Source organism: Carlito syrichta, unplaced genomic scaffold (assembly GCF_000164805.1).
Source record: "Carlito syrichta isolate Samal-C Ts95f unplaced genomic scaffold, Tarsius_syrichta-2.0.1 Scaffold304224, whole genome shotgun sequence".
Taxonomy (NCBI): Eukaryota; Metazoa; Chordata; class Mammalia; order Primates; family Tarsiidae; genus Carlito; species Carlito syrichta.
The window spans coordinates 72,914-96,425 of NW_007248320.1; the positions used below are offsets into that span (position 1 = coordinate 72,914).

At 35.2% G+C, this 23,512-nt stretch overlaps 1 protein-coding gene across 2 annotated transcripts in view; it reads left to right on the forward strand.

The window, feature by feature from the left end:
* Positions 1 to 23,512, forward strand: part of ERP44 (endoplasmic reticulum protein 44) — a 113,182-nt gene that overhangs the window by 49,669 nt on the left and 40,001 nt on the right. Inside the window, exons 2-4 of one of the 2 annotated variants that reach the window (XM_008059508.1) lie at positions 3,213 to 3,285; positions 5,194 to 5,233; positions 10,507 to 10,622. In XM_008059508.1, coding sequence (XP_008057699.1) covers positions 3,213 to 3,285; positions 5,194 to 5,233; positions 10,507 to 10,622 — 229 coding nt within the window. Of the gene's footprint in view, positions 1 to 3,212; positions 3,290 to 5,193; positions 5,234 to 10,506; positions 10,623 to 23,512 lie in introns of both variants that reach the window. The other variant, XM_021713108.1, reaches the window with a different exon arrangement.

A 23,512-nucleotide genomic window follows, 5' to 3' on the forward strand; every position in this document is an offset into this window, starting at 1 on the left:
CTAGACTGACCAGAAAAAACGAGAAAAAAAACCAAATAAGCACAATCAGAAACACAAAAGATGAAGTCATATCTGACCCTGAAGAAATACAAAAGATCATTAGAGACTACTATGTACACCTGTATGGAAACAAACTTGGAAACCTTAAGGAAATGGAGGACTTTCTGACATCACACAACCTACCTAGGTTGGAACAAGAAGAAATTGAGACCCTAAATAGACCAATAACAATCAAGGAAATTGACTATGTAATAAGAAAACTTCCTACAAAAAAAAGCCCTGGTCCAGATGACTTTCCAGCAGAATTCTACAAGACATTTAAGGAGGAGCTGATACCAATCCTACTGAAGGTATCCCAGGCTATTGAAAAAGATAGAACTCTCCCTAAATCATTTTACAAAGCCAACATCACATTGATACCCAAGCCAGGTAAAGATCCAACAAAGAAAGAGAACTAAGGCCAATATCTTTGATGAACATAGATGCTAAAATTCTCAACAAGATCCTAGCAAACCGGATTCAGCAATACCTCTCAAAAATCATCCACCATGAGCAAGTAGGCTTCATTCCTGGGATGCAAGTCTGGCTCAACATTCGTAAAACCATAAATGTAATTAAATACATCAACAGATGTCAAAACAAAAACCACATTATCATATCATTAGATGCAAAAAAAGCTTTTGATAAAATCCAGCACCCCTTCTTGATAAAAACCCTTGAACATCTAGGCATACGGGGAACATACCTCAAAATAGTAAAAGCCATCTACGAGAAACCCACAGCCAGCATACTCCTAAATGGACAAAAATTGGAACCAATTTCCCTGAAAACTGGAACTAGACAAGGATGACCACTCTCACCCCTCTGTTCAACATAGTATTGGAAGTCCTGGCTAGAGCAATCAGAGAAGAAGAGGCAATCAGGGGTATCCAAATAAGAAAAGAGGAAGTCAAGTTATCTCTCTTTGTAGATGATATGATTGTGTACCTTGAAAACCCAAGAGAATCTGTCAAAAGCCTCCTTACATTGATAAAGGCCTTTGGCAAAGTCTCAGGATACAAAATAAATGTACAAAAGACAATTGCGTTTCTCTACACCAATAATAAACAAACAGAAACTCAAATAAAAAACACAATTCCATTCACAGTAGCCACAAAAGAAATGAAATACCTTGGCATCTTCCTAACCAGAGACATGAAAGACCTTTACAATGAAAATTACAAAATACTGCTCAAAGAAATCAAGGATGACACAAACAAGTGGAAAAATATCCCATGCTCATGGATTGGAAGAATCAACATTGTGAAATTGTCCATCTTACCTAAGGCCATCTACAAATTCAATGCAATACCCATCAAATTACCAGCAACATTCTTCTCAGACCTGGAAAAAACAACGCAGGAATTCATATGGAAACACAAACATCCAAGAATAGCCAGAACAATCCTCAGCAAAAAAAACAAAGCAGGTGGTATCACATTACCAGACTTCAAACTTTACTATAAAGCTACAATCATCAAAACAGCTTGATATTGGTACAGGAACAGGCATATAGATCAATGGAATAGAATTGAGATTCCAGAAGCAATACCTCAATTTCTCAACCAACTCATCTTTGACAAAGCCCCCACCACCTACCACTGGGGAGAGGAGAACCTATTCAGTAAATGGTACTGGGAAAACTGGCTGACCACATGCAGAAGATTGAAATAGGACCTCTATCTATCCCCATGCACAAAGGTTAACTCCAAATGGATCAGAGACCTAAATGTAAAACCTCAAACCATAAGAACCTTAGAAAAGGAAGGAAATACCCTCATGGAAATTGTAGCTGGCAACCAATTCCTGAATGAAACCCGAAACCCTCAGGTCATAAGAGAGAGGATAGACAAGTGGGACCTTATTAAACTGACAAGCTTCTGCAAAGCCAAAGAAACCATCAAGAGAGCAGGGAGACAGCCTACAGACTGGGAAAAAGGATTTGCCAACTCCAGGTCTGACAAAGGCTTAACATCCTGGATCTACAAAGAACTCAAACGTGCTGAAAAGAAAAAAACAAACAACCCCATTATAAAATGGGCAAAAGATATGAACAGACACTTCACAAAAGAAGACATCTGAGCAGCCAACAAACACATGAAGAAATGTTCAACCTCACTAATCATCAGGGAGATGCAAATCAAAACCACACTGAGATACCACCTAACTCCAGTCAGAATGGCAATTATCAACAACTCAAAAAATAACAGCTGCTGGAGAGGGTGTGGTGAAAAGGGAACACTTCTACACTGTTGGTGGGAGTGTAAACTAGTGCAACCTCTGTGGAAAGCAGTGTGGTGATTCCTAAAAACTCTAAAAATCGACCTTCCACACGACCCCGCAATCCCTCTACTGGGAATATACCCAGAGGAACTCAAATCACTCTATAAAAAAGATACCTGCACACGTATGTTTATCGCAGCATTGTTCACAATAGCAAGAACCTGGAACCAACCATGCTGCCCATCAAAAGAGGACTGGATTTAAAAAAATGTGGTACATATACGCAGCCATAAAAAAGAACAAAATCATGAATTTCGCAGCAACCTGGATGGAACTAGAGTCTATAATACTGAGTGACCTCTCACAGAAACAAAGATCCGAGTATCACATGTTCTCACTCATATAATGGACCTTGAACATCCAATGTAATACTATAAGAAAACGACTGACGGTACTGGGAAACTATGGGGGGAGGGGGATGGGATTAACAGTAGCATATATCTGTCTGGGGATTGGGAAACACCTCTTATCAACAGGGTGCCTGAATGAAATGTAATTGTACACCTAACCCTTAACTGTACCCCACAAAACCATAATAAAAAATATTGATTAAATAAAAAAAGATGTTCTCTAATATAATTGCAATACCTTTATCACAAATAAAAAAGCAATCATTACCTAAAAAAAATAAATAAATAAAAATAAAAGGATGAATACATTCTCAATTTTCCTAATTGTTTAGAAACAATTTATTTTATATATTTGGAAGTATAGTTGATTAATTTCTAGACTTGAGAAATTAATTTTATTTTATTGATCTAGTGAAGGATTCAACTAGGTAATAAAAAAGTGGAACAAACTTTATTTATTTTTATTTTTTTGGACGTTCTTCTTTATGTATTTGCCTTTTGTGGAAACATTTATTAATTTTGCATTTTTAAAATTTTCAGGTAACTTGGGTTTTTACTCCAGTAACAACTGAAATAACAAGTCTTGATACAGAGAATATAGATGAAATTTTAAGTAAGTACCTTGATATTTTTAAAGTATACTTTCTTCTTTATGGAGTTAGTTTATGTACAAAAAACATGATGAGATCTCAGTTACCTAGCACAAATGAACTGTTGGCATTCTGCTTAATTCCATGGTTTACTGGACTAATAAATCATTTTTTGGTTATTTTTAGTCTTTTTTATTTCTTTGACTTTGTTACAGATGCCATTCTTAACAATTCAGAGTATATTGCTAAAGCTTATCTAGAGACCAGCCCTTCTTACTGTGCAGTATCAAATGTTAGTGACCTGAGGACCCACCCTAGAAATCCCCTTTAATTAAATCACCTATTCTGATCACTTATTGTCATTGATCTAGTTGTAAGTTCATTAAGTTTTTTACTGAATGCTTTGTTTACTGACAGTGTGATTGTATATACAAATAACTTGGAAGAAACCATTTTTCATTTTTAAAAACAGTAAAGGGAAGGTGAAGATGTGGTCAATAGAAAATTATAACTTAGGATCTTTAAGAAAGTGTACAGTGGACATGAATGAGTTCTTTTCTTAAAATATTAAAACACTCCCTTTCACTTATTGGTTTGCATATAATAAAACCAAAAGTAATAGAAGTAAAAGGAGTTATACCATTCACTGAGCATAGTGCAGTGTTTTGTATTCTTGGACCTTCAAATGCTAAAAAAAGCAAAAAAAAAAAAAAAAAATCTCATCTTATGGGATCTCTTTAGGGCAGTGGCTCCATAAACTTTAGCATGTGCCAGAATCACCCGTAGGGCTTATTAATATCAAAACTGCTAGGCCTGACCCCAGTTTCTGGCAGAAACTACTAGACCTCTACCTAAGAATTTGCATTTCTCTGAGTTCCTAGGTGATGTTGGTACTTCTGGTCTAGAAACTAGTTTGTGAGCCACTGCTTTTGAGGGAATAAGCAAGTGGATAAAAAGTGATTTTTGAGTCGGAGTCTCACTCTGTCGCCTAGGCTGGAGCACAGTGTCACACTCACAGCCACTGCAGCCTCGACCTGCTGGGCTCAAGTGATCCTTCCACCTCAGCTTTCCAAGTAGCTGGAACCACAGGCATACGCCACCAGGTCCGCCTAATTTTTAAATTTATTGTAGAAACGAGGTCTCACCTTGTTGCTCAGGCTGGTCTCAAACCCCTGAGCTCAGGCAATCCTCTTGCTTCCGCCTCCCAAAGTACTGGGATTACAGGCATGAGCCACTGTACCTGGCCTGTCATCTTTAAAATTCTAGAATATATTTGTGTTTTCATGAGTGCTTGAGGGTCTTACGCTTAAGAAACTCTGTGAATATTTTTAGACAAAAGTAACAGTGCTACATCTTTCTCATGTCTTTACATCCTGGTATGCAAATGATGCTAAGTTATTTTTGCAACATGGAATAACTGTTAAATGGATAGAAACCAAAAGAGTGCATCCTCTGCAACCCTGTTAGTTATAGATTACTTTTTAACTAGGAAGGACATCTGAGATTTAGAATTAATTTAGTTACACAGATGTCTTCTGTGATATGGGATTTTACTTACAGAATGAATTCTCAATTATTCATGAATATTGAAAGATGAAAAAAATGGATTATTAAAATTCAGATCATTCTACTTTACTTTTTATGAGAGTAGTCTTTTAGTAGTTTACTTCCTGATCTGGACTTGAATTCCCATTTGATTTCTATTCATTCATTTAAGATGCAGTGAAGGTACATGACGGATAAGAGACAAAGACTCCCACAAACTGTATAAACTGTCCATGACTATCTGTATGGGTTTGAATGAGAAGTAACTTATCGTGCTTTTTCAGTGGGTCCTTATAGTGGGAAAATATCAAATGAAACTATATCTTTAATTATGTCAAAATTATTACAAGTAACTTAGCTTGTTTGGTTTTGTTTTTCAATTTCAGACAATGCTGATGTTGCTTTAGTAAATTTTTATGCTGACTGGTAAGTAATCTTGTTTATATTGTTTGGGTTTGGGTTTTATTTGTTTTTTAGTTTTCTAAAGGTGCCATTTTTCTCTGACAGAAGAGAGGTTGGAAAAGTCTTTTTCTTTTGCAAGACGGTATTCCATAGACGAAATCAGTTAAGGTTCATCCACAAATGAAGCAGCTTAATTTGATGAAGATTACTGTTTTAAGAGAGAAATATAACTGATTCCATTATCCTATGTCTTAAAATAAAATAGGTAACATAAAAACTCAAATATGACACCCTCACTCCCCATAATGAGGAAGCACATGTTGCAGTTCTATATTTGTCCTGTGTTTTGTAGGTCAGGATTTGGATGTGGCAAGTTTGAAGGAAAAATAACGTCATTTTTTAACTTATATGTATACGAGTTGCCACTTATTCCAGGAAGACTCGCTTCCCCTGGCTGAATCTGATGCTGTTCTGTGCTTATATAATGCCCTCAATAATCCTTTTTCTTGTTAAGTATTTTGTCTTATTTGTTTGTGCCCTAGCAAACAAACTTTGAGGGCAGAGATAATGTTTTAACTCAGTATTTCCAACATCTAGAACAAAGGCATGATGTGTAGTTGATGTTACAGAATGTGGCATGGAAACAGAAAGAAGAGAGTTTTCGCTGGAGAGAAGTTTGAAACACTGGCATAATCTTTATTCCTAGATACTGTATCTTATTTGACTTTTTAATACTTACTATCTGGTAGCTGCCACTACCCTACTTCAGGTCACAGTCCTGCAATTTACTTAGAATTCATACAAGTCTCCTCATATGTTTCTATGCCTCTAGTCTTATGTATTTCCATTCTGTTCTCTGCAGTGGAAGTCAGAGTTCTCTTTCCTACTATGCAAATTACATTAGTTTATACCCCTCCTTAAAGCCTTAAGTGATTTCCATTTCCTTTGGGTTAAAGTTTAAATGCCTTATTTTGGCCCACAAGGCCCCTCATGACCTGGTCCCTCCCTCCCTCTGTAGCTTTGTCTCTTGCCTCTCTCCACTCCCTCATTCTGCTCCAATTATACTAAGCTTCTTTCAATTCCTATAAAATTCTGTGTTTGATCACTGAATGGTTAATCATGGCTGCCCTGCCTTGATGGATTATTCTTCTGTCACTCACTTTTTCTACTTAGTTAAATCTAATCATCTTTCATATCTCAGATTAGATGCCACTTTCTCCAGGTTGCCTTCCTAGATTGATATGCACACCCCTGCTCTCAAGTCAGATTAGGAACCGTCCTTATATTTCCCTTAACACCCCATACTTACCCAGGCATAACATTGTAGGCTGTCATCTAGTTGGTGGCTCCCTGCTACATTGTTCACTTTATAAAAAATAGTTAGTATAATTATATTTCCCAACATTAATCCCCAAGCACTTTGCATATATATGGCTGATAAGTACATAATAAATATTTACTGGATGAATGTATATTTTATATGGGTATTTAAAGAACTTTAACAAAAAGTTGACGATACACAGAGAAAATGCCATTTATAAAATATATTAGAAAGGTAGCATTTTCCAAGGTATATTAGGATTGTCCATATGTATTACTAATCACAAAATTTGGTAGAAGATTATATAGTCCAGTCAGTTTTAAAATAAAACAGATCCAGAGGAGTAAAGTACTTTTCCAGGGTTACTTGACTAGATGGTGGTCAAGAAAAAACTAGAATGAAGTTCTCCTGATCAGAGATTTTGTGTGTTGTAAAAAGGAGTAATAGAGCATGCTACTGACCTTTTTTTGCAAAAACTGAATTGGAAATGTAGACTAATTTCAGTTATTTAGGAAAACATATTGGAGAACATTTCAGTTATTTGGAGAAAATAATACCACGAGTTGTTCATGAATTAATACTGTTTTATTCAACTGAAATATATGGGTAATTAGCTGAAGGACATAGATTTATACCTCCAAAGCTAAACTCTACTTCCCTCTGGAAGTTACAGATAGGCACAGTTTAAGATTCTCTAACAGAGCTGCCTAAAAATATTACTGTACCTCAGAGCATAATAAACTATCGTAGGTGCTTAAGAATGCTGTTATTTGCCAGACTCTTTACATACATTGTTTTTAATACCAAAATTACCCTGCAGATAGGTATTATAATTTCCATTTTAGGTTGAGGGGATTGAGTCTCAGAAAGGTCATACAACTAGTAAGTGATAGAACTGGGATTAACCTCAGGTATGTCTGACTCCAGAGATTTTTTTTCCCCTCTGTCATATTAGTTAGTAAGTGCTCCCAAAGTGCTCCTGAAAAGAATTTTACCTATTTGGTTGATTTGTATTGAATTGATTTAAGCACTAGATTGGAGATTAGGTTTAGATGACCCTTAGGCTCTTTTAATAGAGCCACCACTTTTATGATTGTATTTATTATTATTAGTTTTTGCATCAGAGTCTCACTTTGTCACCCAGGCTGGAGTGCAGTGGCATGGTCATGGCTCACTGCAGCCTCGACCTCCTAAGCTCACATGATCCTTCCACTTCAGCCTCCCAAGTAGCTGGGACTACAGGTGCATAGCACCCAACCAAGCTATTTTTTTATTCTTTGTAGAGTTAAGAGTCTTGCTGTGTTGCCTAGACTGGTCTTGAACTCCTGGGCTCAAGCAGTCCTCCCACCTTGGCCTCCCAAATGCTGGGATTACAGGCCTGAGCCACTGCTCCCAGCCTGATGTTACTTTTATAAATGTAACATTTCCATGTGTATGGATACAAGTGTATGATGGTATAGTATTATTGAAATGGAACTTTTATTTTGTCTTCCCTTTTTACCTTTTGTTACAATATGAGTATCCCTTATGGGAAATGCCTGGGGCCAGAAGTGTTTCGGTTTTGGATTTTTTCTGATCTGGGGATATTTGCATTATACTTACTGGTTCAGCATCCTTAATACCAAAATCCAAAATGCTCCAGTGAACAATATTTCCTTTGAACATCATGTTGGCACTTAAACAACTTTGGATTTTGGAGCATTTTAGATTTCAAATTTCTGGATTAGGGATAGTCAACCTGTATTAAGGCAGATTCTATTTTAAACATGATCCTGTGCCTAAATACTTACTGGGAAGAAAACTGGACAATCCATAGAGAAGGAACCCTTGATGTGTGTCTCTACCTTGCCCTTAAGCCAGAAAGAAGCCTGTCCACTACATTTTACTAGGCCATATCCAAATTCTTCAAGAAACCATTAACTAGTCTCTACTTATTTCTCCCCCTGTCCTCTAGCTACCTCATTTTCAACAAACCAGGGGTCCTAGCCTCTCCAATTCTTCCATTTTATCAATTTATTCATTTAACAGACATCTGTTGAATACTTATTAAAATACATAGTCAAATAAAACACAGTCCATGGTGTTCAGACCCCACCCACCTATCCCTGATGGGAGAGATTTAAGAATGCTAAAAGAAGAAAAAGCCATTAGAAAGCAAGAGAAGGAAGATACAGATTGTGTAGCCTTGATATTTTCTAGGATTTCTCCTTAAAAAGTCAGATGAGTAGGTTAGAAGAGACGTATATGAGAAGAAATAGGGAGGAAATAAAAAGTTTACATACATTTACAACTTTATAGTGTTTTTATTGGATTATATAGATACTATGTATGACCTGGTCATGTATGGATTAAACAGTTCACAGGCATCACTGAAATAAATTTCTTGGTGGAAAAGGGCTCTGGAAGCAATAGTAGTAATTGCAGCTTGTTTGTTGGTATCCTCAATACATGTTCCATAAGAGACAGACCTTCCTAACCTAGCTGGTTGTATGTTGATTCTGATTGTTCTTCTCTTATCGTGTCCCTTTAATGACCCAGAGCATATATAGTCGTGTGCCAAATAATGATGTTTAGATCAGTAGCAGAGTTCCAATAAGATTATACCATATTTTTACTATACCATTTCTGTATTTAGATACACAAATTCTTACCATTGTGTTACAGTTGCTTACAGTAACATACTTTACAGGTTTGTAGCCTAGGAGCAATAGGCTATATCATCTAGTGTAGGTGTGCAGTAGGCTATGCCATCTAGGTTTGTGTAAGTATACTTTATGATGCTGCACAATGAAGAAACTGCCTAATAATGCATTTATCAGAATATATCCCTGTTGTTAGGCACTGCATGACTGTATTTGTGAAGTGGTTGGCCTTATTAAGGGACAGTCAGAATTAGAAGTAACAAGTTTGTGGAATATTGTGAGGTTTTTGCCCTGTTTTTTTTTTATTTTTATTTTTATTTTTTTATTTTTTTTTTGAGTTGGAGTCTCACTCGGTTGCCCAGACTGGAGTGCAGTAAAAGAAAGTAAATATAGACAGTAAGTCTTGTTTAGGATTTAAGCTATTTGCTTCTGGACTTAGTGTTTTAGTGTGTTTACAGATATAATTGCCTATTTTAACAAGGGTAAAATTTAAGGGGAAACTGTGCATTATATGCAATATATCCTTTTAATACAGCTTATTTAATATGCTAATTTACCTATGAGAGTTGACTGAATTAGCCGGGTGGTATATTCTAATATTTGCAATAAACTTAAAAGATTTTGTTTAGTAGTCTAAAATTTTAATTATTTTCTGTATTTTATTAAGTACTTTCTGTATTTTAATTACTTTCTGTATTTATTGTATTGTATTGTATTTTAGACAGGTTCTCGCCCTGTTGTCTAGGCTGGAGTACAGTGGCACAATCATAGCTAATTTATAGCCTGGAACTCCTGCTGGGCTCAAGTGATCCTCCCACCTCAGTCTCCTGAGTAGCTAGTACCACAGGCATGCACCACTACCCATGGCTAATTTTTAAAACATTTTTGTAAAGGTAGGGTCTCCCTATGTTTCCCAGGCTTATGTATTATTTAGAAAAAGCTGATTTGTTTTATAAGTGCTCAAGCTCCAGTAGTTACAAGTTGTAGTAGTACTTGTTAGAGGGCTTATTTCAGGCTTGTTTCATGACCTCTGCAAGAGATTCTTTGCTGCACGAGCTGTAATACTGGCAATTATCTTAGGTGAAAAAAAAAACCCCAAATCTTTTAATTATATATGTTAAATTATATACACTCTTAGAGTTGGAATAGTCCTAGAATTCAAAATTTTCATTATTTCCATTGAATGACATTCAGGCCCATGATTAAATTATGCATGTTATTATCTCACACATTGTTTATTGTACCTGTGCTAAATATCAATGGGAGATAACTGAAATAAGTTTTTAATTACTTCTGTTTTTTCATTTCTAATTGACATCCTTCTCTGTATATAGGTGTCGTTTCAGTCAGATGTTGCATCCAATTTTTGAGGAAGCTTCTGATGTAATTAAGGAAGAATATCCAAATAAAAATCAAGTAGTGTTTGCCAGAGTTGATTGTGATCAGCACTGTAAGTACCTCAATAGGAAGTTTAAAAGAAACTCTCTTATTTCCATCTCTCCTACACACACACTTTGCTTCTCTTTTTTTCTTTTTCTTTTTCTTATTATTTTTTGAGTCAGGGTCTTACTCTTTTGCCCAGACGGGAGTGCAGTGGCACAATCACGGCTTGCTTCAGTCTCAAACTTCTGAGCTCAAGCGATCCTCCTGCCTCAGCCTCCCTAACTGCTGAGATTACAGGTGGACACCATGCTGGGCTAGTTGTTTTTTTTTGTTTGTTTTTTTGTTTTTTTTAAGAAACAAGCTCTCATTGTGTTGCCCAGACTGGTTTCAAATTCCTGGGCTCAAGCAATCCTCTTGCCTCAGCTTTCCAAAGAGCTAAGATTACAGGCATCCACCACTCCTAGCCTTCTTTTCTTTTTTAAATGCTCTGCCTTTTGTGGGAGAGCAAACTGACAAGATTCTAGAGAACTTGGTTAAATTGTTACTGTTTAACTTTTGTGTATTTTATGACACTACTTTCCATTGTGCTTCTGTGAAGGGTTTTTGTTATTTAAAAAAATTAAATATATAGTAGATCAAGCATTGGGATAGAAAATCATAACTAGCAATGTTTTCTACCAAAGCAAATGCCAAAATCAATAAATTGAAATGTAGTCTTAGCAAGAAAAAAATGAATGTGATCGTTTTAGAATTATATGAAAATACCATTTGTAAGTCATTTCAAATAAGATGATCTCAGATAAGAAGAGTTCAGTATCTTTATTTTAAAGATTCTACTAAGATTGGCCTAGACTATCTTGGAGGTGTAATTAGCTATAGTTACTGATCATGATTATTGAGAGCATTAAGAAACTTAGGTTAGAGTCTTAAAATCCTTCTAATCTCTTGCAATTTGCTTGTCCCAGTAAACAGTCTCTATAAAAACTTCATGATTTTCTGTGAACATGATGGATTTCTCTAAGTTGAACTACTGAACTTGCTAGTGGTGTTTCCTCCTGAGTGTTCCTGTTACATTTGAACTTTCTCCCTCATAGTACCAAACCCACTGCGTTTGGTGGTTCTGGTTCATTTTGTCTTAGTTGTCTCATCAGCTGTGTTGTCAGTTCTTCAAGGTAGGAATTTTTTTTCTTTTTTTTTTAATGTTTCCTTTGAAGAGGAGACCGACCTACTCATTAATCTTTGTATCTCAAGTATCTGACAGTCTGAGAGATAGACACAGGTCATTAAAATCTTGTTTCATTGAGTTATTTGCAAGTTGGCCTGAATACAGAACTGACTCCTGTTCTGCAAGTTTTCTATTCTTTATACTTAACCTACTGATTAGAATTGGTATGTGTGTATACACTAACTTTTCATTTTACTGACAAGGAAATGGAAATAAAGTGGTTTAACCAATGTTATACAGCTTAATGTCTGGTCAGGCCAGAATTAGAATCCTGATCTCCTGACCGAAAGCCTTTGTTTGCTCCTTGCTTTTAAACATTTTGGAGATTTATTGGTCTAGCTCTGTGCTAGCCAGAAAAGCATTTTCTAACAACAAATCATTTCAAAGTCTTATAAGCCGTACCCCATATTTCTGTCTGCTGAGATTCATAACTAGATAGGGTGAAGGGAGCAATAAAAGGTTGTCAGTACACGCATGGGCTACATTTTCATACTGCTTTCAAGATATTTTCTCTGACTTTTCAACTGACAGAGAACATGAAGCTTGTGGTGTGGATTCTCACTTCAAATTTTTTTATTTAATTAGGCATTACAGTGCAGGTAAGAGTCCCTACTTTTACTAAATTTGAGCCACAGAACCTGAAATTATGCTCTAAAACTTACAGTCAATGGTAAGAAAAATTGATATTTATATTATTGAGTCATAAATATCATTTACTCTATGTTTTAAACAGATAACTTTTAAAGAAAATTTGACATTGTTGCTAGTAAGTTTTCTTTTTAGCAAATAGCCACAGTACATATGCTTTTCAGTCTACTAGAGATGTCTGTAAAATTAGTTACTAATGAAAATAAGGAAATTAGTTACGGATGAAAGTTATATCTAAACTATTGCATATTCTCTCTAAAGATTTTTTTCCTCTTTGTAATTCTTCACTTAAAAAACGACATCATGAAATGCTTATTGATGATCTGTTTACAAATTCCACACTCTTTAGTGATTTTAAGATAGACTATACTTTTGTTGACCCCTTATGTGTCAATTGAATTATAGAGGTTTTGAACTGAAAGAATCTTAAGAATTCTATGTTCTTTTTTTTTCTTTTCTTTTCTTTTTTAAAACAGGAAACAAAACCTAGTTTATTTACTGCTGAGGCAAAAGGGTACGCCAGGAAAATGCTAACTAAAAGAAAACTGTTTTTTCTCTAGGGGAGAAATATTGCTAGTGAAGGAATATCTCTTCATTTTGAGATGATTAAATTCAATAGAAAGACATAATTGAAAGTTATATGAACCTTAATATAACTTCAAAAATAGATGAAGTAAAAATTTGCAGAACTTTAAGAGAAAATAGGCAAATCTACCGTCATAGTGGGAGATTTTAATAAAACCTCTTTCAGTAATAAGACTAATAGACTAAAGAAAAAAATATACTAAGGATATATAACATTGGTACACCACAATTAACAAATTTCACATAATCATAGATCGATTATTTCCATAAATGGAATACTACATTAGTCAGTTGCAAGAAATTCATTCTTTAGAGGTCCACAAGGAACATTTATGAACATCAACTACATATCAGTCCAAAAAACAAGGTTCAAAAAATTTAAAAGATTTTTATTCTATAGGTTATATTCTCTAATCATAGCTTAATTAAGCTAGAAAGAGAAATGAGGCAAAAAATGTTCATTTATTTAGGAATTAGAAAGCATACTTCTAAACATTCCAAGGCCAAAGGAGAAATAAAAAGAACTACTGCATATTTAGAATGGAAGAACGTTGAAAATATCACTTAAGACAAATTTTAGATTTCCACTGAAGCTATATTTTGAGAAAAATTTATATTCTAAAAAATAGACAGGAATTTTGGTAGAAAATTAATGACTTGGGTACAGAATGCCATGTTCTGAATAGAAATTCCCGATAGGCAAATTGTTCTTTGGTAATATTTGTTTTTTCCAACCATTTAAATGACTTTAATTTTCATACTCACACAGGTACCATTGCTTTGAAAATAGATTGCTCAGTCCTAAAAAACAACTTTGCTTTTTTTAAAAAGAAGTTTTTTTGAAATTTATTGAGGTTAATTGACATATAATAAACTGCACAAGTTTAAATGGTACAATTTTATAGATTTTGATACATGTATATATTCATGAAGCCACCACCGCAATCAAGATATCAAACATTATCTGTCCTTCCCCACAATTTTACTTGTACCCTTTTGTGGTCCCTCTCTCCCCTCTTTCCCCCACATCCATCGTCCTCAGGGGACCATCTGCTTTCTGTCACTTTAAATTAGTTGGCATTTTCTAGAATTCTATATAAGTAGAATCACATAGTATGTATTTGCTTCTTGTCTGGTTTTTTTGTTGTTGTTGTTTTGGTTCCAGCATGTTTAGTTTTTGATTATTCCATGTTTCATGTGTCATTCATTTTTATCATTTAGTTGCTTTTCATTATGTGGCTGGCTCTATATACAATGTATTGATCCATTCACCTACTGACAAACATTTGGGTTGTTCTACCTTTTAGCTATTACAAATAAAGCTGCTATGAACATTCAGGTGTAAGTCTTTGTACATGCATTTGCTTTCATTTATCCTGGGCAAATGCCTAGTTGTAAAACGCCTGCATTATATGGTAGATGTATGTTTAACTTTTTGAGAAATTACTGTTTTAAATATCCACTAGTATATGAGGCTTCCAGTTGTCCCATATTCTTGTCAACACTTGAAATGGGCAGACTATTAAATTTTACTTATCCTAATGCATTTGAAGTAGTGTCTTTTTGTGGTTTAATTTGCATTTTTCTAATAATTAATGATGTTAAAAATATTTCATGATTATATGACATTTGTGTATTTGTGAAGTGTCTGTTCACATCTTCTACATTTCTATTGGATTATTTTTTTTCTTACTGAGTTTTGAGAGTTTTTATGTATTATTAATACAAATCTTTTTTCAGCTGTGTAATTTGCAAATATTTTCTCCCATTCTACTCTCTTGAGGATATCTTTTTAAAAACTGTGTGTAAAATACACATAATATAAAACTTACTATCTTACTGTTTTTAACTGTACAGTTCAGTAGTGTTACATTAGTGTTCAACCAGTCTGCAGACCATTTTCGGTCTTGCAAAACAGAAACTCTGTACCTGTTGTGCAACAACTACCCACTGTCCCCTTGCCCCAGTTCCTGGCAACCACCATTCTACTTTCTGTAGGAATATGACTACTCTAGATACTCTATATAATGGAGTCATACAATATCTGTGTTTTTATGACTGGCATGTTTCACTTAGCATAACGTTCTTAAGGCTTATCCATGTTGTAGCATGTCTCAGATTTCCTTCCTTTTTAAGACTGAATGGTATTCCATTTTGTGTATGTATCACATCTTTTTCATCCATTTGCCCACTGATGGACACTTGTCTTGCTTCTACCTCTTGGCTTTTGTGAATAATGCTGCTATGAACATGGGTATACAAACATCTCTTAGGGACCTTGCTTTTAATTTCTTTTTGGATGTATACCCAGCAGAGAATTGTTGGATTTTATGGTAGTTGTTTAATTTGTGAGGAACTACCATATTGTCTTTCACAGTGGCTGCACCATTTTACATTAGTAGAGGCCAAGGGTTCTAATTTCTCTACACACTCATCATTACCTGTTATTTTCTTTTTTTATTGTTGTGGGTGGTGGGTTGTTCTTTTTTGTTTGTTTGTGTGTTTGTTTGTGTGTTTATTTGAGATGATATCTCACTATGTTGCCCAGGTTCATCTTTGGGCTCAAGGGAACCTTCTGCTTCAACTTCCTGAGTAGCTGGGACTACAGGGACATTGCACCTCATGGGCTCTCTCTCTCTCTTTTTTTTTTTTTTTTTAATAATAGCCATCCTAATAGGTGTGAGGTATAGATATTTCATTTGTTTTGCATATCCACAATGATTAGTGATGTTGAGTATCTTTTCATATGCTTGTTGATCATTTGTATATCTTCTTTGCAGATATGTTTATTCAAATTCTTTGCCCATTTTTAAATCAGATTTTTTTCCCTGTTGTTGAAATGTAGGAGTTCTTTGTATATGATGCAGTATACCTATTTTTATATTTGTTGTCTGTGCTTTGAGTGATATTTTCAAGAAATCATTGCAGATCTAGTCATGAAGCTTTTCTCTTGTGTTTTTTTCCTAAGAGTGTTATAGTTTTAGGTCTTATGATTTATTTTGGTCTTTGATCTATTTTTAGTTAAGTTTTATATATAAAGTATAAGGATCCAACTTTATTATTTTGCATATGAATATTTAGATGTCCCAGCACCATTTGTTGAAGAAACTGTCCTTTCTCCATTAAGTGGTCTTGGCACCCTTGTCAAATCATTTTACCACACATACATACAAGTTTCTTTCTGGGCTCCCTAGTCTGTTCCATGGTCTGTATGTCTATTTTTATGCCAGTTCCACACATTTTGATTACTGTAGTTTTGTAGTATACTTTTTTTTTTTTTTTGAGTTGGAGTCTCACTCTGTTGCCCAGACTGGAGTGCAGTGGCTGCTCCCAGCCACTGCAGCCTCGATCTGCTGGGCTCCGGCGATCCTTTCGCCTCAGCCTTCCAAGTAGCTGGAATTACAGGTATGCACTACCATGCCTGGCTGATTTTTTTTTTTTTTTTTTTTTTTTTATTGTAGAGATGAGGTCTCGCTGCCCAGGTGGGTCTTGAACCCACAGGCTCAGGCAATCCACTCACCTCAGCCTCCCAAAGGCGTGGGATTACAGGCTGAGCCATCGAGCCCGGCTTTTTGCTGAAGTCTTATTTATCAATTTTTAAAAATGAGATATACTTTTGATTTTGTAACAGAATAGTCTGTTACATGCAAGATCACAAAGATTTTTTGCTGTGTTTTCACTTATAAATGTTATAGTATAGTTTACATTGTTATCTATGATCCATTTGGAGTTAATTTGCACACTGTATGAATTGGAATTTGTGTTTTTGCATGTAGTTATCAAGCTGTTCTGGCATTATTTGTTGAAAAGACTATTCTTTCTTACTGTCATTGCACCTTTTTTGAAATAAACTAATTCAACGTGTATGTCTATTTCTGATCTCTGTTTTCTGTACCGTTGATCTGTTTCTCTATGTGCATATCAATATCATACTTCCTAGGTTACTGTGGCTTATAAAAATTCTTAAAGTCTGGAAGAGTAAAGCTTTCAACTTTGTACTTTTTTTTCAAAGTGGTTTGGATGTTCTGGTTGCTTTGGATTTCCATATGACTTTTAGAATCAGCTTGTTAGTTTCTAATGGCAGCATTAAAAAAGATTTTAATTGGGATTACTTTGAATTCCTATAACAATTTGTGGAGAATTGTTATTTTAACAATATTGAGTCTTCTAATCCATGAACATTGTATATCTTCCCATTTAGGTATTTTTAGTTTCTCTCAGCAGTGTTTTATGACTTTTAGCCTACATGTCTTATATGTCTTTGTTAAATTCCTAGGCATTTCTTGTTTTTTGATGCTATTGGAAATTATATTTAAAAAAAAACACAACTCAGCCAGGTGTGGTGACTCAAGCCTGTATGTAATCCCAGCACTTTGGAAGGCCTAGGCGAGAGGATTGCCTGAACTCAGGTGTTTGAGAGCAGCCTGGGCAACTTGGTGAGACCTCATCTCTACAATAAATCAAAAAATAATCTGGGCATGGTATCACGTGCTTGTAGTTCCAGCTACTTAGAAAGCTCTGGCGGAAGGATTACCTGAACCCAGCAGGTCAAGGCTATGGTGGCTGTGAGCATGCCACTGCACTCCAGCCTGGGTGACAGAGTGTCTCTGACTCAAAACAAACAAACACAAAACAACTTTATTTTTGGAGTAATTGTAGATATACAGAAAATTTGCAAAGATAATAGAGAGTTTTCTTATATACTTCTTACCCATTTTACCCTAACATCAACATCTTATATTACTATGGTACATTTGTCAAAACCTAAGAAACTAACATTGGTACATTAGTGTTAACTAAATGGTAGACTTTATTTGGATTTTATCAGCTGTTACACTTTTACCTTTTTGTTGTTGTTGTTCCAGGATATTACATTTAGTCTTCAGATCTCCTTGGTTACCTCTGCTCTGTCCATTTATCTGTCTCAACCTTGATAGTTTTGAGGAGTATTTGTTAATAATTTTGTATAATACCCCTTACTTTCTATTTGATAATTTTTCTTGGGCTTTGCACATCTTTTGTGAGATTTCTCACTAAGGATTTATTTTTGGGTGCTATTATATATAGCATTAATTTTTAAATTTTAATTTTTAGTTTTTTGTTGTTAGTTTATGGAAATAACATTGATTTTTATACCAATCTTGTGTGCTAGAAATTATTAGTTCCAATGTGTTTTATGTAATGTCCATAGGATTTTCTGCTTTGACAATTTTGCCTTTAGGTAAATAAAAATTTTTGCTTTTTGTGGTCTGTACTTCCTAATAATAATCTTTCCAGCCAAGTATTTATACTTGTTGCTTTAGGATTAATTGTTGTTAGGTAGAAACTTCTTAGCAAGAGCTGAAGGTAGCCTCAGAATCAAGATACCATCAATCTCACTATGTCTTGTTCTTATTAATCACCGGTCTGGTATTGTGGCACCTTACTCTGTACTGCCCTCTAATACTTTAGTCTGTCTGCCTTGCTTCTTACTTACTCACTGCTTCACTGAGACTGCTCATCCAAAGTAATAGTATTATTTCTTGGAAAATTTCCTGTAAAAAGTTTCAGTGAAATTGCCTGGGGGAAAAAACCCTATTGTTTTTTGAGTACTGCTTGGGTTTAGGCATGTTCTTATACATATTATTTCAGTTAACTTTACCACAATTCATCACACCTTGAGTTAGATAGTATTAGTCATTCATTCAGGAAACAGACTTTATCTCCACCCTACGTAACACAATGTGGAAGGCCCTAGGAATACAGCAATGGACCAAACACTCAGAAAGGCAAGAGAAATAACTCAATTGCATATTGTGATAATTGTTTTGAAAGGAAGATATTGAATGCTATGAGATAATATGAAGCTCACTAAGTCTGGGGGGAATAAGGAAGTTCTTTCTGAGGAAATGATATAAAACCTGAAGGAAGTATAGGAATTTTCAAGAGAAGTAGGGGAAGAGGACGGTTCCGACAGAAGTAGCAGTGGATGTGAAGTTTCTGAGGTGGGAAAGAACATTGGGCTTTCAGGGAGTTGGAGTGTGTTACCATTTTGCAGCTAAACACATTGAAAGAAGAGAGACTGAGTGATTTTCTAAGGTTCCATAGTAAATGTGGGAAGCCAGATGGTAACGCAGGAGTATACAACTTTTACCAGCTAACTACACTATTTTGAAGGTCAAAATAAGGTAACTTAAATGAAATTCCTCATAGAAATGGATAATTCATCTATTTCTGTATAAAAATGACTTAAAATGTTTTGTGAATTATAAAATAGTCTGTTTAAATGATCTCTAATGGGTCATTATGTAAGCAAAACTGTACTTGCTTGTATGTGGTATTATTGTTTTTATACTATGGGACTCAGCCTTATACTGAGGTAGAATCTTTTGTTCTTGGACCAAAAGCCCCCCACTTACTAAGTCATGTACAGTGTTACAGTGTTTCTTAAAAAGAAATCACTGAACTTGATTCAGCACTGTCCACAAAAAGTGCATGTTTATGTGTATGTAGTGAGAAAAATAAATGTGGTAACCATATGTGGTAACATGTTGAAACTAGGTGAGGATATAATATATTACTTTTTCATCTCTTCTATAAACTTTTCAAAATGTTAGAAAGTTGGTATTTTAAGTCTCTAAATGTGAGTTTGTCATTGGTTAAGGAAAAAGCAAGTAGAAGTGCCTTGTTGCCTTATAGTTTATGAGAAATGTGGAAAGTGTGGAAGAAGCTAGAAATCTGCAATGTACAGGAGGACTGTGATATTGTTAATTGTAATTGTAATTCATTTATTTTCACTATAATAAGTGACCTTCAACCCAATTATTGAATTTAAAATGTTTTCTCAAATAGGCTTTTACTGACATTTTACAGAATGCTTAGAGTTACTTGATGGCTTTTGGAAACTGACCCACAGTTCTCTGTGTGACTGTCCTGAGTTTTTCATTTTCATTCATTTAAGAATTTTATTTAAGATTTTAGTCTGTGGAAACAATTAGAAGTAGTATTAGCGGCTGTAGTAATATTAATAATGACAAAATTTATGCTCTAGGAGATAGCGACTTTGTCTTTTTACCTTTTTATCTCTAGCACTACGGTGGTACCTAGCACATAGTAGGTGTTCAGTTGTAGCTGTTGAATAGATGGATGGATAAATGAATAATAAACAGTAACCAGCATTTATGAACCATAGTTTTATAGGCACTATGTCAAGTACTTTAAGAAGGTTATCTCATTATCTCTCCAACATTAAAATAAAGTATTTTCTGCTATATTTCACCAGATTAACTCATCATTGATTATAAGGCACGATTATATATATATAACAAAAAAACTAAGAAAAAATGAACTTCAGCCAGGTACGGTGGCTTACACCTATAGTCCCACCGATTTGGGAGGCTGACGCGGGAGGCCAGATGTTTAAGACTAGATTGGACAACATAGTGAGACCCTGTCTCCACAAAAAATAAAAAAATTAGCTGGATGGGGTGGTGCATGACTGTAGTCCTAGCTACTCGAGAGGCTGAGGCAGGAAGATTGCTTGAGCCCAGGTGTTTAAGTTTGCAGTGAGCTGTGATGACACCATTGCACTCCACCTGGGCAATAGAGCAAAACCCTGTCTCAAAAGAAGAAAAGAGAGGTGAACCACAAAACGGTATTTTCTTATCACTTCAATTTTTTTAAAACTGACATGTGATAATTGTATATATTTATAGGGTTCAGAGTAACAGTTGTAAACATGTATATAATGTATAATGATCCAATCAGGGTAATTCTTCCTTCTAGCTACTTGAAAATATGCAATAAATTATTGTTAACTATAGTCACCCTACAGTGATATAGAAAATTGGAACTCATTCCTCCTATCTAGCTGTAGTTTTTTATCCATTAGGCAACCCTCTCCCTATCCTCCCCTCCTCTCTACCCTTCCTAGCCTCAAATACCACAGTTCTACACTCTCTCCCACATTCTGAGTGAGAACATGCAATATTTAGCTTTCTGTACCTGGCTTATTTCACTTAACATATGCCTTCCAGTTGCATCCATGTTGCTGTGAATGACAGGATTTCATTCTTTTTTTAATGGCTGAATAGTATTCCATTGTTTATATGTACAACATTTTCTTCATCCATTCATCTGTTGATGAGACACTTAGGTTAATTCCATATTTTGGCTATCGTTGTGCTGAAATAAACATGGGGGTACAGATATCTCTTTGATATACTTATTTTGGAAAAATAACCAATAGTGGGATTGTTGGGTGGTAGTTTGATTTTCAGTTTTTTGAGGAACCTCCATACTGTTTTCCACAGTGGCTGTGCTAATTTACATTCCCACCAACAGTGTATAAGCATTCCCCTTTCTCCATATCCTCAGCAGCATTAGTTATTTTTGTCTTTTTTATAATAGCCATTGTAACTGGGGTGAGATGATATCTCATTGTGGTTTTGATCTGAATTTCCCTCATTGTTAGTGATGTTGTGCATTTTTTCATATATATTTTGGCCATTTGTATGTCTTCTCTTGAGAAATGTCTGTTTTAGATCATTTGCCCTTTTAAAAATAGTTTTTGTTTGTTTGTTTGCTGTTGAGTTGCTTGAGTTTCTTGTGTATTCTGGATATTACTCCCTGTTGGATGAATAGTTTACAAGTATTTTCTCTGATTCTGCAGACTATTTCTTCACTCTGTTGATTGTTTCTTTTGCTCTACAAATACTTTTTATATATAAAAGCTTGGTTTTTATACATAAAGTTTGATATAATCCCATTTGTCTGTTTTTGCTTCTGTTGACTGTGCTTTTAAAGACTTAGCCATAAAATCCTTACCCAGACCAATATCTTGGAGCATGTTTCCTTCTAGTGATTGTTTTGGGTCTTGCATTTAGGTCTTTAATCCATTTTCAGTTGATTTTTGTATATGGTGAGAGATAGGGGCACTTGGAATTTTTTATACCTAGTATAAGAACTATTTTAGACTCATTTGTATACAGATTTTAAAATTATGTTCTTAATGTGTGTACCTTAAAAGGAAAATAAATTTGTTCAAATGATTCTGAAACTTACATTCAGAGTCTGTCTCATTTGTATCATTTTCCAGTTGAGTTTATTTTTATATTTTTCCACACAATATTGATCTTAGTGCCATTGAGAGTGTTGGTAATGCTCTACTCTTTCTAGAATTTTTTTCCAAGATCCTAAAACCCATTCTGCTAGTATTGCTCTAGGATCTTCTTATTTGACTAACCTCAGAGTTTTTTTTTTTCTTGATTGAAACATATCATTGCTAATTAAGCAGCATTTCTTCAAAGTTAGCAAGATGTAACCCAGAATGTTAACAGTGGTTTTTCCCAGTGGTAGTTGGATTACAAAAGGTTCTTATTTTCTTCCCTGTAATTGTTTTCCAAATTTTCTAAACATAAACGTAAACATATAACACGCATGGGCACACACAAGTGAAACATGCCGGTGCTTCAGCTGTGGATCATGATCACATCTCATCTTATCTTCTGCAGCCTCCTCATTTGGGGAGTTTGGGAGCAGCATTCATCAATCTCTCTGATGGTCTTGCTTGGTGTCCTGTCTCAGATCTAGAAAGTCCCACCAGTTTGCCCCTGCTGGGATCAGGTTCTCTGCTGACCTCCAGTGGCCTTAGGCTGTATGGCACTAAGCAGGAGGCATTTATGTGTTTGCTGGCCAGTTGATAACTTTCAGACTCCCAGAAGCATTTTTAGGAAAGTACTTTGTAATTGTACTTGAGTTAGCACATACACCCATATATCCAAGCACATACACCCATATATCCATATATCCATATATCCACTTGTCTTCTAGTGCAACTTGAGCCTTACTTTTTGGAAGCTGAGAAACTTTTATAAGAGTTAAACATAAATGCCATAATAAAAACAAGAAAATACAAAGTGAAGAATTCACGTGCATACAACAGAATTTGTGTGAGCATTTTAAGCCTGAGTTCTCAGTAAGCTTTTAGACTATGTGTAATTATTCTGTTTAGGATGTTTGTGTGTGTGTGTGTGTGTGTGTGTGTGTGTGTGTGTGTGTATGTGTGTGTGTGTGTGTGTGTGTTTTGGGTTGTTTGCTTGGGGTGGAGGGAATGGTTTGAGAATAGAAAGAGGTACATAGCCAACAGTGGTCCTTCTCTGGAACTAGAATGGTAATACTTTTCTGTTGAAATCATCTGCCTCTTTGTGTTTTCTGCCGTGGATAATCATAGCAGGGAGTGACATTGCTGAGACCAGAGCATGAGGTGATTTCCCCATTTGGATCCCTGCTGGGCATTAGTGAGGCAGGCAGGCAGGCAGACAGGACCTGTCAAGGAAAAGTAAGTGACCATTGAAGCAAAAGTACATGCTAATTTTCCAATCAGTAAGCTGCTAACCTTCTGAAGTTTATAATTCCTCTGACATCCATTTTAACATTTGATCTATTCAGTTAATTTAAAAAGCCTTTTTATTATACCCCTTAAGTCACTCTTTGTTATATTGTCAAAATGTCACTTTGTA